This window comes from Poromitra crassiceps (genome assembly GCF_964638095.1).
Source record: "Poromitra crassiceps genome assembly, chromosome: 1".
In the NCBI taxonomy this organism is placed as follows: Eukaryota; Metazoa; Chordata; class Actinopteri; order Beryciformes; family Melamphaidae; genus Poromitra; species Poromitra crassiceps.
In genome coordinates this window covers 94,207,740-94,232,711 of record NC_139623.1, presented here as the reverse complement: position 1 = coordinate 94,232,711, position 24,972 = coordinate 94,207,740, and the positions used below count along the sequence as shown (strand labels likewise).

The window sequence follows — 24,972 nt, the reverse complement described above, 5'->3', positions numbered from 1 at the left end:
CATACAGTATATAGGTGTGTTAAAATACAGTATATAGGTGTGTTAAACCATACAGTATATAGGTGTGTTAAACCATACAGTATATAGGTGTGTTAAACCATACAGTATATAGGTGTGTTAAAGCATACAGTATATAGGTGTGTTAAACCATACAGTATATAGGTGTGTTAAACCATACAGTATATAGGTGTGTTAAACCATACAGTATATAGGTGTGTTAAACCATACAGTATATAGGTGTGTTAAACCATACAGTATATAGGTGTGGTAAACCATACAGTATATAGGTGTGTTAAAGCATACAGTATATAGGTGTGTTAAACCATACAGTATATAGGTGTGTTAAACCATACAGTATATAGGTGTGTTAAACCATACAGTATATAGGTGTGTTAAACCATACAGTATATAGGTGTGTTAAACCATACAGTATATAGGTGTGTTAAACCATACAGTATATAGGTGTGTTAAACCATACAGTATATACAGTAGGTGTGTTAAACCATACAGTATATAGGTGTGTTAAACCATACAGTATATAGGTGTGTTAAACCATACAGTATATAGGTGTGTTAAACCATACAGTATATAGGTGTGTTAAACCATACAGTATATAGGTGTGTTAAACCATACAGTATATAGGTGTGTTAAACCATACAGTATATAGGTGTGTTAAACCATACAGTATATAGGTGTGTTAAACCATACAGTATATAGGTGTGTTAAACCATACAGTATATAGGTGTGTTAAAGCATACAGTATATAGGTGTGTTAAACCATACAGTATATACAGTAGGTGTGTTAAACCATACAGTATATAGGTGTGTTAAACCATACAGTATATAGGTGTGTTAAACCATACAGTATATAGGTGTGTTAAACCATACAGTATATAGGTGTGTTAAACCATACAGTATATAGGTGTGTTAAACCATACAGTATATAGGTGTGTTAAACCATACAGTATATAGGTGTGTTAAACCATACAGTATATAGGTGTGTTAAACCATACAGTATATAGGTGTGTTAAACCATACAGTATATATATGTGTTAAACCATACAGTATATAGGTGTGTTAAAGCATACAGTATATAGGTGTGTTAAACCATACAGTATATACAGTAGGTGTGTTAAACCATACAGTATATAGGTGTGTTAAACCATACAGTATATAGGTGTGTTAAACCATACAGTATATAGGTGTGTTAAACCATACAGTATATAGGTGTGTTAAACCATACAGTATATAGGTGTGTTAAACCATACAGTATATAGGTGTGTTAAACCATACAGTATATAGGTGTGTTAAACCATACAGTATATAGGTGTGTTAAAGCATACAGTATATAGGTGTGTTAAACCATACAGTATATAGGTGTGTTAAAGCATACAGTATATAGGTGTGTTAAAGCATACAGTATATAGGTGTGTTAAACCATACAGTATATAGGTGTGTTAAAGCATACAGTATATAGGTGTGTTAAACCATACAGTATATAGGTGTGTTAAACCATACAGTATATAGGTGTGTTAAACCATACAGTATATAGGTGTGTTAAAGCATACAGTATATAGGTGTGTTAAACCATACAGTATATAGGTGTGTTAAACCATACAGTATATAGGTGTGTTAAACCATACAGTATATAGGTGTGTTAAAGCATACAGTATATAGGTGTGTTAAACCATACAGTATATAGGTGTGTTAAACCATACAGTATATACAGTAGGTGTGTTAAAGCATACAGTATATAGGTGTGTTAAACCATACAGTATATAGGTGTGTTAAACCATACAGTATATAGGTGTGTTAAACCATACAGTATATAGGTGTGTTAAAGCATACAGTATATAGGTGTGTTAAACCATACAGTATATAGGTGTGTTAAACCATACAGTATATAGGTGTGTTAAACCATACAGTATATAGGTGTGTTAAACCATACAGTATATAGGTGTGTTAAACCATACAGTATATAGGTGTGGTAAACCATACAGTATATAGGTGTGTTAAAGCATACAGTATATAGGTGTGTTAAACCATACAGTATATAGGTGTGTTAAACCATACAGTATATAGGTGTGTTAAACCATACAGTATATAGGTGTGTTAAACCATACAGTATATAGGTGTGTTAAAGCATACAGTATATAGGTGTGTTAAACCATACAGTATATACAGTAGGTGTGTTAAACCATACAGTATATAGGTGTGTTAAACCATACAGTATATAGGTGTGTTAAACCATACAGTATATAGGTGTGTTAAACCATACAGTATATAGGTGTGTTAAACCATACAGTATATAGGTGTGTTAAACCATACAGTATATAGGTGTGTTAAACCATACAGTATATAGGTGTGTTAAACCATACAGTATATAGGTGTGTTAAACCATACAGTATATAGGTGTGTTAAACCATACAGTATATAGGTGTGTTAAACCATACAGTATATAGGTGTGTTAAAGCATACAGTATATAGGTGTGTTAAACCATACAGTATATACAGTAGGTGTGTTAAACCATACAGTATATAGGTGTGTTAAACCATACAGTATATAGGTGTGTTAAACCATACAGTATATAGGTGTGTTAAACCATACAGTATATAGGTGTGTTAAACCATACAGTATATAGGTGTGTTAAACCATACAGTATATAGGTGTGTTAAACCATACAGTATATAGGTGTGTTAAACCATACAGTATATAGGTGTGTTAAAGCATACAGTATATAGGTGTGTTAAACCATACAGTATATAGGTGTGTTAAACCATACAGTATATAGGTGTGTTAAACCATACAGTATATAGGTGTGTTAAAGCATACAGTATATAGGTGTGTTAAACCATACAGTATATAGGTGTGTTAAACCATACAGTATATAGGTGTGTTAAACCATACAGTATATAGGTGTGTTAAAGCATACAGTATATAGGTGTGTTAAACTATACAGTATATAGGTGTGTTAAACTATACAGTATATAGGTGTGTTAAACTATACAGTATATAGGTGTGTTAAACCATACAGTATATAGGTGTGTTAAAGCATACAGTATATAGGTGTGTTAAAGCATACAGTATATAGGTGTGTTAAACCATACAGTATATAGGTGTGTTAAAGCATACAGTATATAGGTGTGTTAAACTATACAGTATATAGGTGTGGTAAACCATACAGTATATAGGTGTGTTAAACCATACAGTATATAGGTGTGTTAAACCATACAGTATATAGGTGTGTTAAACCATACAGTATATAGGTGTGTTAAAGCATACAGTATATAGGTGTGTTAAACCATACAGTATATACAGTAGGTGTGTTAAACCATACAGTATATAGGTGTGTTAAACCATACAGTATATAGGTGTGTTAAAGCATACAGTATATAGGTGTGTTAAACCATACAGTATATAGGTGTGTTAAACCATACAGTATATAGGTGTGTTAAAGCATACAGTATATAGGTGTGTTAAAGCATACAGTATATAGGTGTGTTAAACCATACAGTATATAGGTGTGTTAAACCATACAGTATATAGGTGTGTTAAACCATACAGTATATAGGTGTGTTAAACCATACAGTATATAGGTGTGTTAAACCATACAGTATATAGGTGTGTTAAACCATACAGTATATAGGTGTGTTAAACCATACAGTATATAGGTGTGTTAAACCATACAGTATATAGGTGTGTTAAACCATACAGTATATAGGTGTGTTAAACCATACAGTATATAGGTGTGTTAAACCATACAGTATATACAGTAGGTGTGTTAAACCATACAGTATATAGGTGTGTTAAACTATACAGTATATAGGTGTGGTAAACCATACAGTATATAGGTGTGTTAAAGCATACAGTATATAGGTGTGTTAAAGCATACAGTATATAGGTGTGTTAAACCATACAGTATATAGGTGTGTTAAACCATACAGTATATAGGTGTGTTAAACCATACAGTATATAGGTGTGTTAAACCATACAGTATATAGGTGTGTTAAACCATACAGTATATAGGTGTGTTAAACCATACAGTATATTGGCGAAATAATGACCGACAGGTGAATGATTGAGCCCGACGCGCAGCGGAGGGCTTAATCATTCACCTGAAGGTCATTATTTCCAGTAATCACCGGCTCACTATACATTATCCCGCTTAGAACACGGCCTACAACTAAATTATTTCAGTAATCTGACAAAAATAATTATTCAAATAGATTTTTTTAATAGCGTTTTCAACGACAAAGCGGTTTCATTCGTAATTGGCACACAAGACACCACAGCTGCAACTGGTTGGCCTAATTAGTAGTGTCTGCTGACAAAATGCTCTTATCAACTGATTAATCCAGGTGTGGCAGAGCAGCGGTCGGTTGTCGAGAAATAATGACCGGTGAATCTTGTTGATTGACCAATCAGAATCGAGTATTCAAGAGAGCCGTGGTCTAAAGGTGTGTTAAACCATACAGTATATAGGTGTGTTAAACCATACAGTATATAGGTGTGTTAAACCATACAGTATATAGGTGTGTTAAACCATACAGTATATAGGTGTGTTAAACCATACAGTATATAGGTGTGTTAAACCATACAGTATATAGGTGTGTTAAACCATACAGTATGTAGGTGTGTTAAACCATACAGTATATAGGTGTGTTAAAGCATACAGTATATAGGTGTGTTAAACCATACAGTATATAGGTGTGTTAAACCATACAGTATATAGGTGTGTTAAACCATACAGTATAGGTGTGTTAAACCATACAGTATATAGGTGTGTTAAACCATACAGTATATAGGTGTGTTAAACCATACAGTATATAGGTGGGCGGCTCTGGCTCCGATGATGGAGGAGAGGATGGGGGGGGACAGAGAGGTGGAGAGGCGAGGAGGAGATGGGTGCATGGCTATTAAACTCTGTAGGCGGGCGTCTCCTCTCCACTGGGAAGTTCATAAGATTAGAAAGCGTCTTCTCTGTATTTGAGTGAGGTCTCCCCTGACAACGGGGCTCCCTGAAGAGACGCCCCCTGAGAGAGGACGGCCGGTGACAGTTCACCCCTACTCGCTCCAAGGAGCAGCTCACACAAATTGGAGCTGATGTATTCCAGCTGCTCCGCAAATGGCCTGGAGGAAGAGATGACTGGATGGGAGCAGAAAGAGAGAGAGAGAGGGTTGATGAGAGAGAGAGAGCGAGCGGTGGGGGGTCCACATGTATTAGTCACTCCCAGAACGTGTACTATGGCTGAGAGGGGAGATTACAAAGAGATATTCACACGCTCACACACACACACACACACAGAAAGACTTGTCAAAAGGCACACAATAGATAACGACACACATGCAGCGCACACATACCCAATCACTCATAGACCACCTCCTCAATGACCTCCAAGTCTCCTGGTGGGGAGTTAGGGAGGGGGAGGGGGGCAAGCCGGGTGAGAGAGGAGTTAGGGAGGGGGAGGGGGGCAAGCCGGGTGAGAGAGGAGTTAGGGAGGGGGAGGGGGGCAAGCCGGGTGAGAGAGGAGTTAGGGAGGGGGAGGGGGGCAAGCTGGGTGAGAGAGGAGTTAGGGAGGCGGAGGGGGGCAAGCCGGGTGAGAGAGGAGTTAGGGAGGGGGAGGGGGGCAAGCCGGGTGAGAGAGGAGTTAGGGAGGCGGAGGGGGGCAAGCCGGGTGAGAGAGGAGTTAGGGAGGGGGAGGGGGGCAAGCCGGGTGAGAGAGGAGTTAGGGAGGCGGAGGGGGGCAAGCCGGGTGAGAGAGGAGTTAGGGAGGGGGAGGGGGGCAAGCCGGGTGAGAGAGGAGTTAGGGAGGAGGAGGGGGGCAAGCCGGGTGAGAGAGGAGTTAGGTAGGGGGAGGGGGGCAAGCCGGGTGAGAGAGGAGTTAGGGAGGGGGAGGGGGGCAAGCCGGGTGAGAGAGGAGTTAGGTAGGGGGAGGGGGGCAAGCCGGGTGAGAGAGGAGTTAGGGAGGGGGAGGGGGGCAAGCCGGGTGAGAGAGGAGTTAGGTAGGGGGAGGGGGGCAAGCCAGGTGAGAAAGGAGTTAGGGAGGGGGAGGGGGCAAGCCAGGTGAGAGAGGAGTTGGGGAGGGGGAGGGGACAAGCCGGGTGAGAGAGGAGTTAGGGAGGCGGAGGGGGGCAAGCCGGGTGAGAGAGGAGTTAGGGAGGCGGAGGGGGGCAAGCTGGGTGAGAGAGGAGTTAGGGAGGGGGAGGGGGGCAAGCTGGGTGAGAGAGGAGTTAGGGAGGGGGAGGGGGGCAAGCCGGGTGAGAGAGGAGTTAGGGAGGGGGAGGGGGGCAAGCCAGGTGAGAGAGGAGTTAGGGAGGGGGAGGGGGGCAAGCCGGGTGAGAGAGGAGTTAGGGAGGCGGAGGGGGGCAAGCTGGGTGAGAGAGGAGTTAGGGAGGGGGAGGGGGGCAAGCTGGGTGAGAGAGGAGTTAGGGAGGGGGAGGGGGGCAAGCTGGGTGAGAGAGGAGTTTGCTTAAACGGATTAGATGTTGTTGAATCAATTCCATTGTGTGAAAGGCTGTGCCATAAATGTGTTGTGCATGTTTTGGCATCCTAGAGCAGCCAACCGTAATAACCCTATACGTGTGTGTGTGTGTGTGTGTGTGTGTGTGTGTGTGTGTGTGTGTGTGTGTGTCTGTGTGTGTGTGTGTGTGTGTGTGTGTGTGCGTGCGCGTGCGTGCGTGCCTGTGTATGTGTGCGTGCGTGCACTGTACATGCCCACACACACATGTATTCTAGATTTCACGTTTCTTAGTGATAATGTTACCTACCCCGCATTGAGACAGATGGTTATTGTGTTTGTGTGTGTTCATGTTGACTTCTTTTGGTTTCTGCTCCACAGGTGTTCTCATGGATGGTAACAACAATAAGCCATATGAAATCTAAAGTCACATGTTGATTATGATGATGCCATAGCGTATTTTGTGATTAAAGTAATTTCATGAGTGCGTTCGGGTAGCCGTAGATTCCCTGCCTACCAACATAAGGTTTGCTGGTTCGGGCCCCCGTGTTACCTCCAGCTTGGCCGGGTGTCCATACAGGCACAGTTCACCATGTCTGCGGGTGGGAAGCTGGAGTAGGGGTATGTGTCCTGGTCGTTGCACTAGTGCCTCCTCTGGTTGGTCAAGGCACCTGTTCGTGGGGAGGGAAACTGGGGGGAATCCTGGCATGATCCTCCCATGTGCTACGTCCTGCCGATGAAACTCCTCACTGTCAGATGAAAAGAAGCGGCTGGCGACTGCACATGTATCAGAGGAAGCAGGAAGCATGTGCGAGCCTACAACTCTCCCCAGATTGGCAGAGGGGGTGGAGCAACGACCGGGACAGCAGGGCGAATTGGCCAAGTACAATTGTGGAGTAAACATGGGGCAAATCTGCAAGAAAAAAAATTGATATAAGAAAAAAGTAATTTCACAAGTTTAATAGTTTGAAGCGTATCTACCTGTGCATGCTGTTGAAAGATTGATAAAGCTGTTAGTGTTAGTTAATTTTGTTAGTTTTAGTGTCAATAATCCAAAAGCAATGATAACTACAGTAGATGTTACCATTAAACTGATGGCACCAGCCCATCCAACAGCAGTGTAAGTCGGCCCAGATGCCCAAGTTAAGCCTGGCCTTGTGTGTCTCTCCAGACCAGGCCAGGGTTGGCACTCTGGCCACTATGAAGGAGTCATCCTGCAGTGCAAGGAGACAGCCGCGGTGAGGCCTCTGCTTGTCCCAGAGCCGCCTTCGCAGCCCTAGCCCGCTGTATACTGTATACTCTGCTGCTCCTAATCTAGGTCACTCATGTCGACTCATGCTGGACAGACAGGGAGAGGAAGGAAGTCACTGGAAAACTATGCTTTTGGCTGTAACTTGTGTATCAATAAGTAAACCTCAAACTAGTGTAAACAAACGCCACTGAACACATACTGTTAACCAATTGAATTCAAAATAAATTCCAACTCCCTGTCTCTCCAGTGGCTCTGATTGGCTGGATTATCTAGCCAATGAAATCTGGTGACAGCGGTTCTTCTCTGTGTGGGAGGAGACTCTGACATGAGCTCCCATAGTCTCTTGATGATGACATCATGACACTGCCTCTTGGCAATGGTCTTATACTGTCGGCTGACTGCAGAGGACACATAAACACTTGCAACTGTTTAGAGAGCAGAGTTCACATGGCTGCCCAGTACCTTTTTGTACTAGTCCTTCATTTGAAGCACCTCTAAATTGCACTTTTTCCAGTTTGGTCATAACTGTTCGAAGAAAGCTCATTTAAACAATTGCAATGTGTTCTTATTGCTTCGATAGTATAAGACCATTTCCCAATGTTTCAGCTTGTTCCAGCTGGTGCAACCTCTCTTTTTTTGGTTTTAATCAGTTCACTCTAACTTTGATTTGCCCAAATCATCTTTCAATGCCATGCTTATTGCTCTCCTGTCTCTCCTTTTCTTTTGTCATTCCTTTACCTCCCTAAAATCTCTCTTATTTGAATACGTATACTTGCCTTTTGTGGCTCCTTGCCTCCTCTGTCCACCTTTTTATCGTTTCCTCCTTCTGCCTCTCTCCTCTGTGTCTCCTCCCTCCCTCCCTCCCTCCCTCTCTGCTCCTCACCCCCAGTCCGGAGGAGGGTGCCCGGAGCTCGGGCAGCTGTGGAGGAGTGGTCCTCTCTTGCACTGACAAGCTGAACAGACGCACTGTACTGGTTCGACCCGTCAGCAAGCAGGACTCTTTCAGCCACTTCTCTGGCTTTTTCCCTCCTGTAAGAATCCAGCGCTTCTCCTTTTTCATCCTTTTTTTTATTTGACTCTGCTTAGCCTCCATCAACAGTGGCTCAAAAGAAATGTTCCAGCGTGCCCCTCAGGGATGCTTCAGAAGCCAATGCTTTCATATGGTTTTTATGGAATTTTTAGTATTCCTTTGAAATGTTCTATTGAACCTTTTAGTGCTATATTGTAGTCACTGTAAGAATCACAAATGAATAAAATACTGCACCTCTAGTATTTAACAGATTTTGCACTTTTTCCCTGAGGGTTGCATGTAACTTGGTGAAATGTAATCCACCATCTGTTCGGATTTATGTATTATTAAAAAGCCTTTCTGCATTTATAGTTACTGCACCAATCCTCCAAATCTAGGTGCATAATTTTAAGCTTTTAAATATTATGGTTATTTAGCTATCAGGTTTAATTCATTTGTAAACTACTATCAAGTCCACTGTTAATGGAGGTTCCTGCAGACTCTACCTTGATGTTTTAAACAGATCTGCCTCTCTTGGAAATATCTTTTAATCACGCTGTAGTTGGAGATTATTTTCTTTTGCTTATTACTATTTGAATGATTCCTATATTGTAATTAAGTTTTCAAATCAGTCATTAGATTGGAGATCTGGCTTTTCTGATAAATCAGAAACATGCTTTCTAATTCAGCCTCAGGGGATAGCTACAATCACTCATTGTTATTATAAGAAATGATGCTTCTCATAAAGGAGGCTGAGTTACTGCTCCAGTCTCATTTTGACAATAGCCTATGAATAAATCTGCTCTACACTCATGGATGTTGTGCTAGTGGCTTCAGCTTGGCTTGCTCTGTTAGAGCGGTATGGCACTACAGTGTATAGAGGGTTGTGTTCCTGGTAGAGGTAAAGTCTTGTTCTGAAATATATAGGCCTGACTTGGCTTCCAAAACTCATTAGGGCACTTTTAGAGACATGAATTAAGCATTGTTCAAGGCTAAAATATTTTTCAATAAAGATCTCAATTGAATAAACAAGTTCTAGAGTCCAGGCTCAATCCATGTCTGTAATTATGTATTATTTTTTATTTTGTATTTAATAGTTATAGTGATCTCCAAGACTAATTTGTCTTGGAGATCACTTGTGTACTGTAGACTAATTTGTATTAATCTTTGAATAGGAAATATTGTTGCCCATGAAGAAATGCATTAAATTTAATTGTATACAATTAAATTTTTCTAGTGCTTAACAAGGCTTAATCCTCATCCAAGAAATCAGACAAGTCTCTCAGAGAAAAGGTACAATATTGTATTATGTTGTACCTTTTTTCTTAAGAGTGCTTTGTGTGCTACTCATCACGGTGTGTTTTGTCCCTTCTCGCCGCCGGCCAGACGGCAGCTAAAGTCCTGGAGTGCTCTCACCAGCAGCATGGCTTCCTCTCCATCACCTACACCCAGGCGGTCACCAAAAACGTCCGCCACAAACTGACCACACGTCCCGAGCGGCCTTCACGCAGCTGCACCGCCACCGGTGGCCAGCGGGCGGCCCCTGATCCTTTAGCGGACGGCTCACCTCAGTACCTCAGAGAAATCCTGCTGACGGCCCAGCCCTTCGACGTGGTGCTCTCCTGTCCCTTACTGGCCACCATCGCAGGGCTGTTCCAGGTAGAAATCCTAGATTGATTATACAAGCTTTTGGTAGGGCTAGTAATAGGCCAGTATGATGAGGCTGGAGCCCCCAGGGGAATCAATAAGAAAAATAGAGCTTCATTTGTAAGCTTACATGGATAAAATTTGTAGTTATTTAAAGCAGTTACTCTAGACTGATTTTGGAAGAATTTGGCAAACTGATGATAAAACAGAAATCTCAAGACAGGACCCTCCATTGTACAAATTGTTTTTGTTAAGCTCACTTTTGTTAAAACTCTAAATTACAAAATTGGAGCAACATCCTGTTTAAGAAATTGATGTTATGACAAGAAATCAAATTTGTATTGATCGAAATCCTTTAAGATATAATTTTTCACTGTTACAGAGTTTAGTGAAGCACCGCTCTCAAGTTTATTTCCAATGCCAAAGTCTTGCATTTTGCATGCAGTTTGGTGTGCTACTCCCTGATGAGGAGTTGTTTTCAATAAAGCTACAGTACCCATCAATACAGGCTTTTTACATTTGTGCTTGGGGAGTGTCTTGGCCTATTGTTGTTGAACCTACATTGTAAGTTGATGTGTTTCCAGGCTACACTACCAAGACGCTACCGAGAGCGTGGGAAGTCAGCAGGCCAGCCAATGAGAAGCCACACCCTGACCTCTCGCTGTTTGCCTCTCATCTACATCAACAGCAGTGTGATCAGGGTCTTCTGCCCCGGAGCGCAGGACACACACACAGTGTCAGGTTGGAGCACAGCTCGTCTCCTCTGAAAACATAGACACACTAAGTACACACATGGGAAACGTATGTTTCCATTACCGCCATGCTACAGTACAACGTTATGTTGCCGGCTATGTTTTGGGTTCCTCATGCCTGCGGTGCTCGTATGAAAGCCCTTGTCATGGCCGTCCAGACATAGCAGAGCCACCACATTAGTATCCAGAGACATTTGCAAAGACAAATAGTTGAGGTTGTGAATAAGCCCACCACAGTTGCATACACTCCTACAGAATATCAAATCACTATTGTCTGAATGTCATAGATGAAGGCTTGTTGTGTCTGCTGCTAGTAAAGACTAATGGTGCTAAGTCACTCTGTGTCTGTGTATGCGCGCACCTTCATGCTTTCATGTGTATGTTTGCACATAATGGTTTTGCATATCTGTTTGTGTGTTGTTTATATATATATATATATATATATATATATATATATATATATATATATATATATATATATACATACAGGGGGTTGTACTATATAGTACATGGAGCTGGCATATATATATATATATATATATATATATATATATATATATATATATATATATATATATATATATATATATATATATATGAAGAGTTGATTTGCAAAAACAGGTAAACGGCATTGTTAAAATTAATAAACAACACCTGTTTGATACTCCCTGTACTGCACATACAAAATATTTTTGAGGTAATTTATGTGAAAATTACCAGATGAATATGTTTTAGTTGTGATTGAATGCATGACTGAAGCTTAATTTATACTCGGACGTGAAAGCCAACGCCGTGGGTAGCTCCGCGCTCTGCGAGCCTGCCGGCGAGGCTTTCGTGCAGCCCCCCAATGTGACGGCGCATCGGCTTGTGTACTGTAGCCAACGCGCTGACACACGCCTGTGTGTGTGTGTGTGTGTGTGTGTGTGTGTGTGTGTGTGTGTGTGTGTGTGTGTGTGTGTGTGTGTGTGTGTGTGTGTGTGTGTGTGTGTGTGTGTGTGTGTGTGTTCCAGCAGAGCCCCATGTGAAGAAAGAGGACACCCTGGTGTTGAAGCTAGGTTCCCTGAGCATGGCTCCTCAGGCTGATAACCCGCTGAGCCGCACAGTGCTGCGGAAAGACATCTACCAGTAAGACCAACTCAGAAAACTGCATATTTAGCATTTTTGATTGAACAACGGTGAAGTTCACCACCTACAGATCTGTTATATTGGGGTGTTTACAGGGGGTTGTAAGTATAGTACAACGTAATACAGTAGACATTTGTATAAATGGAATGCATTATTCAGCAATGAGCAGTCACACAATGCTATTTAACAGCTCAGTGTTGGTGTACAAATGTATGCAGAATAATGGAACTTGTTGGAACAATGAAAAGGCTTGGACAGTGGCATTTTGCAGTTTGCATTGCAGTTAACTGACACCCCATGATGCTGACCAGGATGTGCATTTCCAGGGTTTCTCATTGTTTTGGGGACACACATCTGATCTGCCATTTGTTTTTATTTTCCCTTTGAAATGTTCTTGTTAGTTTCTTGCTTTATTGTATTGTTGCTCATGTCTGTAAACTCTTTCTGATGTAGCTTTCTCTCATTAGTAGAGGAAAGTGCACACCAGGCCAGACAGAAAAACAAGCAAAACACCTTGTTTACCCCCATCCTTTTTCTGCATCTCGCCTGTTGTCACGTGCCGGTGCACACGTTTGTCTTCAACGCATGCACGCACACACACACACACACACACACACGCACGCACGCACACACACACACACACAGACACGCACAAGCACGCACACACACACGCGCACACACACACACGCGCGCGCACACACACACACACACTCTCTCTCTTTTCCTATTTTTAGCCACCCCAAATCTTGCCAATTGACCACAGTTCATTAAAGGTGCCACTCATAATTTGTCTGACCTCAAGTCGCACTTCATAAAAGCCTGTGAGACAAGCAAATCTTTGGTGTGTGTGTGCGTGTGTGTGTGTGTGCGTGCGCGCGCGCGCGTGCGTGCGTGCGTGTGCACATGTTCATGTTTGTGCGCAGACTTCTGTGCATGTGTGTGCTCATGATGCTTGCTGTCACGTCACTCCCGTGGGAGGCTTTGGGGTGCGGTGGATGAGAGCGCCACGGTGTGGTCAGGCTTGCCCGCCGATGACGCGGAGCAGTGAGTGACACCTCGGGGGTCGGCCGGGCCCTCCAGCTGAAACACAAGACTGTTGACACAAGCCCCCCGTGCCATGTGGATCAAAGCTGCAAGCCGGGGGAAAAGCTGCACTTCTGAGGCAAATAGGTCTGCGAAAAACACATTTCGCCGCTATAGGCAGCTAAGAGAATCTGGATTGTGTCATAGCTGCCTCAAAACCGCAGCCCCACGGTGTGTGTGTGTGTGTGTGTGTGTGTGTGTGTGTGTGTGTGTGTGTGTGTGTGTGTGTGTGTGTGTGTGTGTGTGTGTGTGTGTGTGTGTGTGTGTGTGTGTGCGTGCGTGCGTGTGTGTGCATAGGCAGAGATGGAGCTGGCAAACACATGTAATGAGGGAGATAAAAGTGGGGCCTAATGCTTTGTGCAGCTGCTAGTGAGATGTGAGCTGTGTGTGTGTGTGTGTGTGTGTGTGTGTGTGTGTGAGCTGACACTGAGAAAGAAAAAAGGAAGGTGGATGAAAACAAAGCAGAGGAGAGGCCACGCCCACTCCACTCTTCACTGCTGCCTTCAGTTGGTGGAAGTGTCAGAGTGAGGGAGATTGTATGGAGCAGGGAGGCAGAGGGGGGTCTTAGGCCTATGGGCCTGTCTGACAGTCCAGAACTATCAAGGCAAGATGGAGAGAAATACCACGCTCTGCACAACATTGCCCAAATGTCTTCCAGAGTGCCCGAGCTATCTCCGTCACTGTTTCACTCGTTCTTTTGATGTATAGAGCAAGGATGCTATTGATCAGTAACCATAGCTACTGTTTTCCCGGGACTTTTGGGGGGATTTTCCCCATGGGTTGTGCTGTGTGACATGGGTTGTGCTGTGTGCCATGCTGAAAGTGTTTGCCGTTTGTTTCGGTGCAAGTTAGTACAGCTATAATGGGTTGAAACTCCACTATTTCCACGAAAATAGTGCCTAGATGTATTTTGTTGACAGTTTGACCATGTTGTTATCAAGTCAGATGATAAATGATGATCTTGCGGCCATGGAAAATATCTATCTGAGTTTTTCTCAGACTTTAACCCCAAAAACCAGTCAGACCAGCCATGCAATTTCACCCCATATTGGCCAGCAGTGTTCTGTCTCTGGTAGTTAGAGGATTGGTGGCTCTGTGGCTCTGGTGCCCACATCTTCCCATAGACATAGACGGCTTGGCAAGATGCTCCACCCTCCACCGCCCAACCTTACACACCAGCACCCAGGCATGGCTCTGTGCACAAACACACCCACATCCACTCACCCCATCAAACCTCTGCACACAGAAGCCAAGAGTCACCACCACTTACTTCCCTCTCTGCAGTGAAACCCGGGAATTATCTCAAACCGCTCTCTGTGTTCATTCTTCCATTCCAAGCCAGGAATTATCCTCACCACCTTCACTGTTCACATCTTCTCTCCAATTGAGGATGATCACACTTGTGACTCACGTGATTGATAGGCCTGAGATTGGAGGCCTGTTACCAAGCAGCACTGCGACATGAGGGCTCTGCACTGCGCTCCACTGCATACAGTATGCTCCCCCAAGTTGTGTAGAGAAAGTCATATTGAGAATCTGTAATCATGCAAACCAATGTGAGTGCACCATCTATAACATCCTGCAGCTAGAGGAAGAAATATGTCTCAAAGTGCCGGTAGCCGTTTTCTACACGTCTGTTTAAAGTCCGCCACTAATTACATCCGTTGTCATAATTGAATGAGTGATGTAAGCCGCTGTGCTGTTACTGTCTACTGTACATGAAATGATTGCTTCACCATGTCTGAAAGCGGGCTTTACTGTTAGTGCCACCCTGAGAGAGAGCAAAGAGACTTCAGCCTCACATGCAGAGTGAAGGCTAAAATAGCCAGCATGTATTGTATAGTGTAAACATCCTGACTACTAAATACAGTGTGTTTCTCTGTCTCTGTGGCTGTTCAAAGCTTCTCGGGTTCCCTTTCAACCCCTGAACATTTTGGGGGTGCTGTGTGTATTTAACATTTCGAGTAGATAGGTTTCCTCAAAGAAGGTCAAATAAACCTGTTGGACTGTGAAGCCTCAGAGGCGAGTTGCGATCCAGCACCAGGTTCATTTGGTAACAATTAACACGGTTTCATTTGATCGTGTGATGTTGAATGTTGCTTCCCTGAAGGAGCGGCTCCCCAGCGGAATGATGACGCGGAGCTGCAGGCTTTCCCCCCTTTCTCCCTCTCCATCTTCTGCTACAAGGCCGCGCTGTCAATTGACACAGCTGAAATCATTTTCCTGTCTTGAAAAAGCGCGGATTTTTCCAAGTACATGAGCGGGCGGCCCGGGGAATGTCCAGCATGCCTTCAGCCCTGACTTTCTTGTGGTTTGGGCCCTCTGTAAAATCTCACAGATCTTTCACTCCCCACTCCTCTTTGCTTTCATTCTCTCTCTTTCTCCTTCTACTTTTTCCACTCAGATTGTTTTGCACATGGAACACTTCACTGAAAGCTTCTTGGGGCAAATGGCGCGGGCGGGTGTCCCTTTGAGGGGAGCACTGTGTGACATTTCCAGGCACATGTTGGAGTCTCTCTGTGATAGAGAGGGAACAATACATGTTGGAGTCTCTCTGTGATAGAGAGGGAACAATAGTCCGTTTGCCAATTCCTCCGGCCTAATATTGGACTTCTTTTTCTTTTCTTTTTTTTATATAATATGTTTATAAAATTTTTCCCTGTACAATTATCAACTGTTATTGCAAGTATTACAATATAGGTTTTGTACAATAAACACAACAAAACAAATACAACCCTCCCACACACACAAACCCCCACTCTCTCTCCCTCTCGCTCTCAACATCTATCGACCAGTGGTACCTAATAAAGTAAAGACAATTTTGAACAAAAAACAAATATTAAAACAACATTTTCAGAAGAAACCTGGAATCTACCACATACTGTAAGTCTTCAAGATCCCTGTCCTGAGTCCGCCTCCTGTATGACTAATATTGGACTTCTATTAAAAATTCAAATTCAATGCTACACAAAAAATAAATATGTTGATAACACTTTATGATAACCATCACTAATAAGTTAATTATAATGTAATTGTTTAGTAAAAAGTAATTGATGGTTATTTAATTGTCTTATTAATTACTAGTAAATGATATAGTGCACATTACTTAATCATTAATTGGTGTGTTATGTTATGTTATAAATTATATTCCTACTACTATAATTGTAGCTGTGTGTCTGTGTGTCTGTGTGTCCGTTGCTCCAATCGCCTCAAAAATCTACCGAAACACTGTTCAAGCCTGGCGTGAATTTGCTGGGGGGGAAGCACCCATAGTGGGCGCTACAGCGATATTTTACCTATTTTACGCCTTCACACTCACACAGACATTGTGTGACATCAGTCACAATGTGATGCGATGTGATATATGACATCACTAATAGTGTTGACCTGGCCAATCAGGCTGAGCCGTCTAGAGCTGTATAACATCATCAGTGATTTATGACCTCAACAGTGATGGTGTCATAGCAGCGTGAGCTGTGATTGCTCTACGTAAAATATTGCTGTAGTGATGTCATAACAGCGTGAGTTGCGATTGATCTACGTAAAATATTGCTGTAGCACTCTCCCATCCCGAAGCCAAGCTCAAGAAATTGGCTCGAGCCAAAGAAACCCTGTTTGATTGCGCAAAGCGCCAAGCATGCAAATTTCATTTACCGTACATGCAAAGTAAATTATTTTTTTACAGAGTTGCAATTGATATTTACAAAGCTTGCTAAATTGTTTGTAAAACATAGACAATATTTGGACCCTTACTTGCAATTACACTGTAATGAGTGTCAGTGTGTTATGATCTAAATGCTGTTTCAGAGGCATGTGCACAAATTTCAAGATATTGAATTTTGCTACAAAGTATTAGCTACAATCTCAGTATTGGCCTTCCCAAACGCATATCGGTCGAAACCAAGTCTGGGTCTTTCACATGTGAAACAGGTTGAAATCTTAAGAGAACACTTAAGGACCCACTTAAGAGTGATTAACAGTGATTCGGTGAAAGTAGGAAAAGATTAAAGATTCTTGTGTGTGTGTGTGTGTGTGTGTGTGTGTGTGTGTGTGTGTGTGTGTGTGTGTGTGTGTGTGTGTGTGTGTGTGCGTGCGTGCGTGCGTGCGTGCGTGTGTGTGTCCCTCCCTGCCTGCCTGCCTGTATCCATGTGTGCACATGTTTCTGCATGTGTGCATTTCTGTCTTAAAATATCCCACACACAAGTTCCCGTCATGCCCACACCTACATGACAGCTTTAGATTCCATCACACGCTGGCCTGTGACCTCATGGTCTGTCAGAGGGACACCTACATGACACAGCTTTAGATTCCATCACACGCTGGCTGGTGACCTCATGGTCTGTCAGAGGGACACCTACATGACACAGCTTTAGATTCCATCACACGCTGGCTGGTGACCTCATGGTCTGTCAGAGGGACACCTACATGACACAGCTTTAGATTCCATCACACGCTGGCCTGTGACCTCATGGTCTGTCAGAGGGAGCATCCCGTCACCGCAAAATATGCTTTTTGTTTTTTTGTTTTGATTGGTGCGTATGTCCGCGTTTCCACGGCAACGACAGAGCGGGCTGCTCTGTCAGTGGTGATGCAGAGCCGAGCCAACGTGATGTGGCTATATCAAGAGGCTCTCCCTATGTTTTGGTTCTGTCTCTCTTTCCTTTTCTTTCTATATCTGTCTCTCTATCTAGCTGCCTCCATTACTCTCCATTCCATTTCTCCTCCATTTCTTTCCACTCTTTCTCACCTTCCCTTATCCCTTTCTCCCCTGTCTCTTTCTCTCTCTCTCTCTCTCTCTCTCATTTTCTCTCTCCCTCTTTCTGTGTCTATTTGGTATTTCCCTCCACTCTCTCCCTCTCTGTTTGGTTGGTTAGACTGATCCCACTGCCTGTGTGCTGCAGCCAGTGAGCCAGCCCCTTATTGCTGTTGAATGGCTGCCTGGTTTGGCCTGTAGATATGTCATAATACGAGGTTGTGATGGGGATCTCCCTCTCCGCAGATAAACACAGGCCTGTGAAGCCAGGGCCCTGCCTGTCACTAATCAAATCCCCTGGCAGGCCGCAGTATGCAGCGTGCAGCGTGCAGCCTGCACCCTCTTTGCCCAGTAGCAGCCTGGGATGGGGATGTGCAGATGGAAGGCTGTTGAGATGGAGGGATATAACTCCCTGGGGAGGAGAGAAGTGTACTTCCTCTCTCGCTGCCTGACAGGAACTGTTTTCATCTGCTCAGAAAAACATGGAAGAGCACAATTTTTTTCCCTCTAAATGGACCCACATTTTGCACAATATGTGTGTATAGAATAAAAAAAAATGCTTTTTGTTGTTTTGGCTATTAAACCCCCTTCAGGCTATTTACTATTAAGTTGTTTACAGTCAAGATAAACTGTAGTAGAGCATAGAGTTAATGCTGCATTATCTGTCATACTCTATACTCAATGATGGAGATTTAAAATATAAATTTTACCACATATATAATCCATAATTATGGTTTTACAGTACATATATACCTGTACTATCAATATCCACTGTGCCATGAAGTGAATCTGCAGACAGACTGTGCCCTATGCTTTTTACTTCTGTACAGAAGTAGATACGTACATGTGGCTTATTTGGGCCACTCAGATGTACTGTATAGAGAGCCAAAGTGGAACGTCACTTCCTGCTTCAGCCCTGTACCAGAGATTTTCATCAGCCATTTATTTTCCCATAGACATTTCATAAAATGCTTATAAAAATAGTTTTACTTGTTTAAACGAAACGGTTCAGATATTAGAAAAAGGAGAGACCGCAAAACATTTCACTCAGACCAAAACGTTAAAAAAAAAAGAAAAAAAAAGAAAGAAAATATTTTTTCAATGTTTTTTTGGTTTTGTTTTTTGGTCTGAGTGAAATGTTTTATGGTCTCTCCCGATTCTAAATATAGCTGAACTGTTTGGTTTGACCAAGTAAAAACTATTTTTATGCGCATTTTACAAAATGTCTATGGGAAAATAAATTGCGGAAGAAAATCTCTGTTACAGTGCTGAAGCAGGAAGTGACGTTCACTTTTGCCTCTCTATAGTCTCATATTATCTCAGGCAGCCAGGCAGATTTGTCCTGAGGCCAAAAGACACACCCCTCTGGTGAACAATTTGAAAGCAAATTCCATTGCAAAACCACAGGAAATTGTTTGTTAACAAACACAAGACTTTGATTGTCTTTACGATCGACCGTTGGATTTCGCTGTTCCTGCATTCGGTAGTAGAGTTTACGCAGCGGCCTAAGTAGTCTTTTTCTTTTCATTAGTTTGGGGCAGTGGGAGTGAAGGCTATAGGTGTGGAATAAAGCTGCTGATAGGCCCTCAGCACAGCCGGCACTGTTCAAAGGTGCAGAGCTGTCACAGCGTCAGCAGGCACCTCGCTAAATTCACCATCAGCTCACTGGGCTTCAGGTGGCGCTGCCGTGCTGGTAGCAGGATTAGGAGGCCTTGCTACTTTTATACATTCTAATCTCTTGTCCTCACATCGAGGGCAATATACTGAAGCAGCCACTCCAGCGTCTGTAAGACATCTGCCTCTCTCTCTCTCTCTCTCTCTCTCTCTCTCTCTCTCTCGCTCTCTCTCTCTCTCTCTCTCGCTCTCTCTCTCTCTCTCTCTCGCTCTCTCTCTCTCTCTCTCTCTCTCTCTCGCTCTCTCTCTCTCTCTCTCTCTCTCCCTCTCTCTTTTCCTTTCATATGGAATGCCCTTCTTTTTTTTGTTTGCTCTCAACTGGTCTTTCTCTCTTTTTTGTCTTCCCTCCTCGTCTGTCTTTTTCCTCATAAAAACGCAGAGTTCCCAGCAAATGATTCATTAGATGCTTCAGTGCACACTTGCCTCATCACTCACTTGAGTCGGCTGCCAAGTGCCCCATTTTCCCCGTTTGTTTACAGCAGTGAGAAGTGCGGCGGGCTCGCTCCGCTGCCGCAGCAGCAGAGAGGCCGGGAGGAAGAGGAGCTGCTGCACGGGGCCACACACAGTGACACCCAGGACCTGCACTTATTTACACTGATCCACTGTGTTCAGAGGCAATGATGGCTACATACGGTACTACAACCAACAACGTTTTGTCATATCTCTCGCAAGAATTAAAGTGCATTGATTTAAAGCTGCCTCGATCTGCCAAGCCGGTGGAATGATCAACGCCATTCGCAGGTGATGCATGTTACACACCAAAAATAAGGTTTTCTAACGGTAGTACTGGAAGGAATTGGGTTGTAAAACTTCCCCAAACAGCTTCCAGTCGGTGCAGTAATACTACTGTACTGTGTTTCTATGCAGAGTAGCATTTTTGAACAATAGAAGTTCCATTCTGTGGGGATTACCCAGGCAGACAAGACCAATTTAAATCAAAGGGCTTTTTTATCTATTTCGGTCTTTACATTTAGGCTTTAAAGAGATAATCAGGGGGATCTTAATTCCCGGCGAAACACTCACTGTTCTAGATTTATCTTGTATTTTTGTGAAAATATGCCAGTGTGTCATTAACACTGAACTGTGGCAGAAACCAACTTACTAAATCTCTCTAATTGCTCTGGTCCTTTTTTTGGCTCACTAGCTGTTTTGATCCCTCAGTCGGTCCTTGTGTGCATACTGATGTCAGCACTGCATTTAGGAGCCTTTTTAATGATGTAAACGCTAAAAACACAGCTTTTCTTTGTTTTTTTTACAAAAATCCCCTTTGAGTCCGTTATACTACATGATTGTCGTAAATTTGGTCTAGTTATAGTGTATTAAAGGCAAATGTTTCAATCACCATAATGTAATTCAGTAGTCCATCAGGGTATTTTAGTTATGGGGGCAGAAAAAGGCCACGAATGCCTCTTAAAGGGAAATGGCAGCGATCCATGAGGGTTTGTTGAACCTGAGCCAGCCGACAGAAGGACCCGAGAACAGACCCACCCAGCAGTCAAGCAGAGGTAAAGTGGCTAATAGTGCAGAAGAGTTCAACAACAAGAAGAGAGCCCGGGTTCATTCCTGCTCGGTTCTGCTCTGTTTGGGCCCGGGAGGCTGAGGAAACAGGCATCCTACTGGGATGATTAGCGCAGCGCTGGACCTTTCTTGGTCAATTCTAAATCATTTAGCTCCTTTGCTGCTCTCCCCTCTCGTTTAACCCTCTCCTCTCATTCCACATCTACATCCCAATTCCCCCCCTCCTCCAGAAAGAGAGAGAGAAGATAAAAATAAGCAAGGAAGGCAGGGTCAGCCAGAATAAACATCGTTTTTTGTCAGTCAGCAAATGAAACACCTGGTGCTGGTAAACCCAGAAGAGATATGTCACGTCGCCTTGACACTCAGGATTAATGCAAGATCAAATTGTTTTAAAAAACGGGGACGGCCGCTACACAGGGTAAATCATGCATGCCCTTTTATTAAAGTTGACCCTAGAATATACAGTATGTTTTGAATGGGAGGGGATGGCCTGCACAGAGCCCACAGATGAGACTGGGAATGGGCTGCACAGAGCCCACAGATGAGACTGGGAATGGCCTGCACAGAGCCCACAGATGAGACTGGGAATGGGCTGCACAGAGACAAGAGATGAGACTGGGAATGGGCTGCACAGAGACAAGAGATGAGACTGGGAATGGGCTGCACAGAGACAAGAGATGAGACTGGGAATGGGCTGCACAGAGACAAGAGATGAGACTGGGAATGGGCTGCACAGAGCCCACAGATGAGACTGGGAATGGGCTGCACAGAGCCCACAGATGAGACTGGGAATGGGCTGCACAGAGCCTACAGATGAGACTGGGAATGGGCTGCACAGAGCCCACAGATGAGACTGGGAATGGGCTGCACAGAGCCTACAGATGAGACTGGGAATGGGCTGGGATCAGTTCTCATGTCCAAACGGCTCTCAGACAAAGTGTCATAATGTGAAGAGGAAGTTTACACTCAGCCACTGAGTCCTGCTGCGGCTTTGAGGTGGATTCTCTCCCCCCTTAAAACATTTTCTTCAGATAAAGTGATATTTGTCATTCTTTTCTGTGGGAACCAGGTTGATGGATGGATTTCTCCGTGTCCCAGATGATACAAAGAACATATCGTATAACGTGCAAGACGCTTTCCTGGAAAGGGAGAAAATGCCATTTGCTTCCACTGGCGTTACGGACAGAGGGAGAGAGTCATTCTGTGTGTTGCCGAGCCGATGTTTAGGAAAGCAGAACAGAGGAAACCAGATGAATGTTAGTGGATTTGATCTTTGATCTGTGAACCAGAGTACCTGACCGCTGTGTTCAATCAAGCTAACCGCTTGGTATGAGGCTATCAGTCTTCCTAAGGGTCTGCTGCAGACTGTCTCCACACAGGCTGACCGCCAGCCATGTCTCTCTCTCCGACTAGAGCATTGGTTCTCAAACTGGGGTCCAGGGGTCCTAGAGGGGGTTCCAGGGGGTCCCCAGCAAAAAGGGGGATAATTGATTGTCACATAATGCCATACAAGTCACACAATGACAGAATCTATGATTATTTTGCTCATGGGTTTCATACATTTTCTGTAATAAAACCTCTAAAATGCTAAAATCTAAACATATGGGGGACCCTGGGACAAAATCTTATCAAATGGGTGTCCGTGGTCTAATTTGTGTCAGTTTAGGGGTCCTTGACATGAAAAAGTTTGAGAACCACTGGACTAAGGGGCCCTTTAAGAGATTTTGAAATTTTGAAATTCATGTAAATATCGAATGAATTTAAAAAATGTATATCCCTATCTATCTGTCTACAGTATTGATCATCTTATCCTTATGTGCCCTCACCATCTCCACCTCTCCATCATGGGTGCGCTCTCCACCGCAGCTCTCCCCCTTTACCTCTGTGTTTAGCCGGCAGTGTTGTGCTGTATGTGAGCAGGGAGCTGTATACATGGTCCTGTGTGCTGTGTTGTGGTGTCTGCTGACTTCTGTGTACAGCCTGCGGTTCATTCCATAAATAACTGTGGCCTCTCTGATGTTATTCTCAGGGCCTCTCCTCTGTGAGAAGCTGCACCGCAACACTTGTATTCCTCGGCCTGCACTTACAGCTTTAGGGGGATTAGGGGGCAGAAAACCCCAGCCTGCATGGGCCTTGCCATACATTTTGATGCATACGATTCAGATGTAGTGTGTGTGTGGACAAAGATTCAGATGTGTGTGTGTGTGGAGAAAGATTCAGATGTGTGTGTGTGTGGAGAAAGATTCAGATGTAGTGTGTGTGTGGAGAAAGATTCAGATGTGTGTGTGTGGAGAAAGATTCAGATGTACAGTAGTGTGTGTGGAGAAAGATTCAGATGTGTGTGTGTGGAGAAAGATTCAGATGTGTGTGTGTGTGGAGAAAGATTCAGATGTACAGTAGTGTGTGTGTGGAGAAAGATTCAGATGTACAGTAGTGTGTGTGTGGAGAAAGATTCAGATGTGTGTGTGGAGAAAGATTCAGATGTGTGTGTGTGGAGAAAGATTCAGATGTACAGTAGTGTGTGTGGAGAAAGATTCAGATGTACAGTAGTGTGTGTGGAGAAAGATTCAGATGTGTGTGTGTGGAGAAAGATTCAGATGTACAGTAGTGTGTGTGGAGAAAGATTCAGATGTACAGTAGTGTGTGTGGAGAAAGATTCAGATGTACAGTAGTGTGTGTGGAGAAAGATTCAGATGTACAGTAGTGTGTGTGGAGAAAGATTCAGATGTGTGTGTGGAGAAAGATTCAGATGTGTGTGTGTGTGGAGAAAGATTCAGATGTACAGTAGTGTGTGTGGAGAAAGATTCAGATGTACAGTAGTGTGTGTGGAGAAAGATTCAGATGTACAGTAGTGTGTGTGGAGAAAGATTCAGATGTAGTGTGTGTGGAGAAAGATTCAGATGTACAGTAGTGTGTGTGTGGAGAAAGATTCAGATGTACAGTAGTGTGTGTGTGGAGAAAGATTCAGATGTGTGTGTGTGTGTGTGTGTGTGTGTGTGTGTGTGTGTGGAGAAAGATTCAGATGTACAGTAGTGTGTGTGTGGAGAAAGATTCAGATGTGTGTGTGTGTGTGTGGAGAAAGATTCAGATGTACTGTAGTGTGTGGAGAAAGATTCAGATGTGTGTGTGTGTGTGTGTGTGTGTGTGTGTGTGTGTGTGTGTGTGTGTGTGTGTGTGTGTGGAGAAGATTCAGATGTAGTGTGTGTGTGGAGAAAGATTCAGATGTACAGTAGTGTGTGGAGAAAGATTCAGATGTGTGTGTGTGTGGAGAAAGATTCAGATGTGTGTGTGTGTGGAGAAAGATTCAGATGTACAGTAGTGTGTGGAGAAAGATTCAGATGTGTGTGTGTGTGGAGAAAGATTCAGATGTACTGTAGTGTGTGGAGAAAGATTCAGATGTGTGTGTGTGTGTGTGTGTGTGTGTGTGTGTGTGTGTGTGTGTGTGTGTGTGTGTGTGTGTGTGTGTGTGTGAAGAAAGATTCAGATGTACAGTAGTGTGTGTGGAGAAAGGGGAGAAGAGGGAGGGAGGCAGGGTATTAGGAGGACCGCACGAGAATCAAACAAGTTAACCACAACTGTTTCTCCCTCGCTTTTTTAATTTCTCATGTGCTTATCCGCTCACTCGCTCACCCAATCAAACCAATTGCTTCTTTACTGGCTTCATTCACTTACTCATTTATTTTTACGTCTCTCTCCACTC

The 24,972-nt window shown here is 43.4% G+C and overlaps 1 protein-coding gene across 1 annotated transcript in view; it reads left to right on the top strand.

Annotated features, from left to right (window-relative positions):
• Positions 1–24,972, top strand: part of vps13b (vacuolar protein sorting 13 homolog B) — a 661,063-nt gene that overhangs the window by 382,004 nt on the left and 254,087 nt on the right. Inside the window, exons 28-31 of the mRNA XM_083634457.1 lie at positions 8,601–8,742; positions 10,107–10,379; positions 10,952–11,108; positions 12,133–12,244. Of these exons, the coding sequence (XP_083490583.1) occupies positions 8,601–8,742; positions 10,107–10,379; positions 10,952–11,108; positions 12,133–12,244 (684 nt within the window). The remainder of the gene's footprint in view (positions 1–8,600; positions 8,743–10,106; positions 10,380–10,951; positions 11,109–12,132; positions 12,245–24,972) is intronic.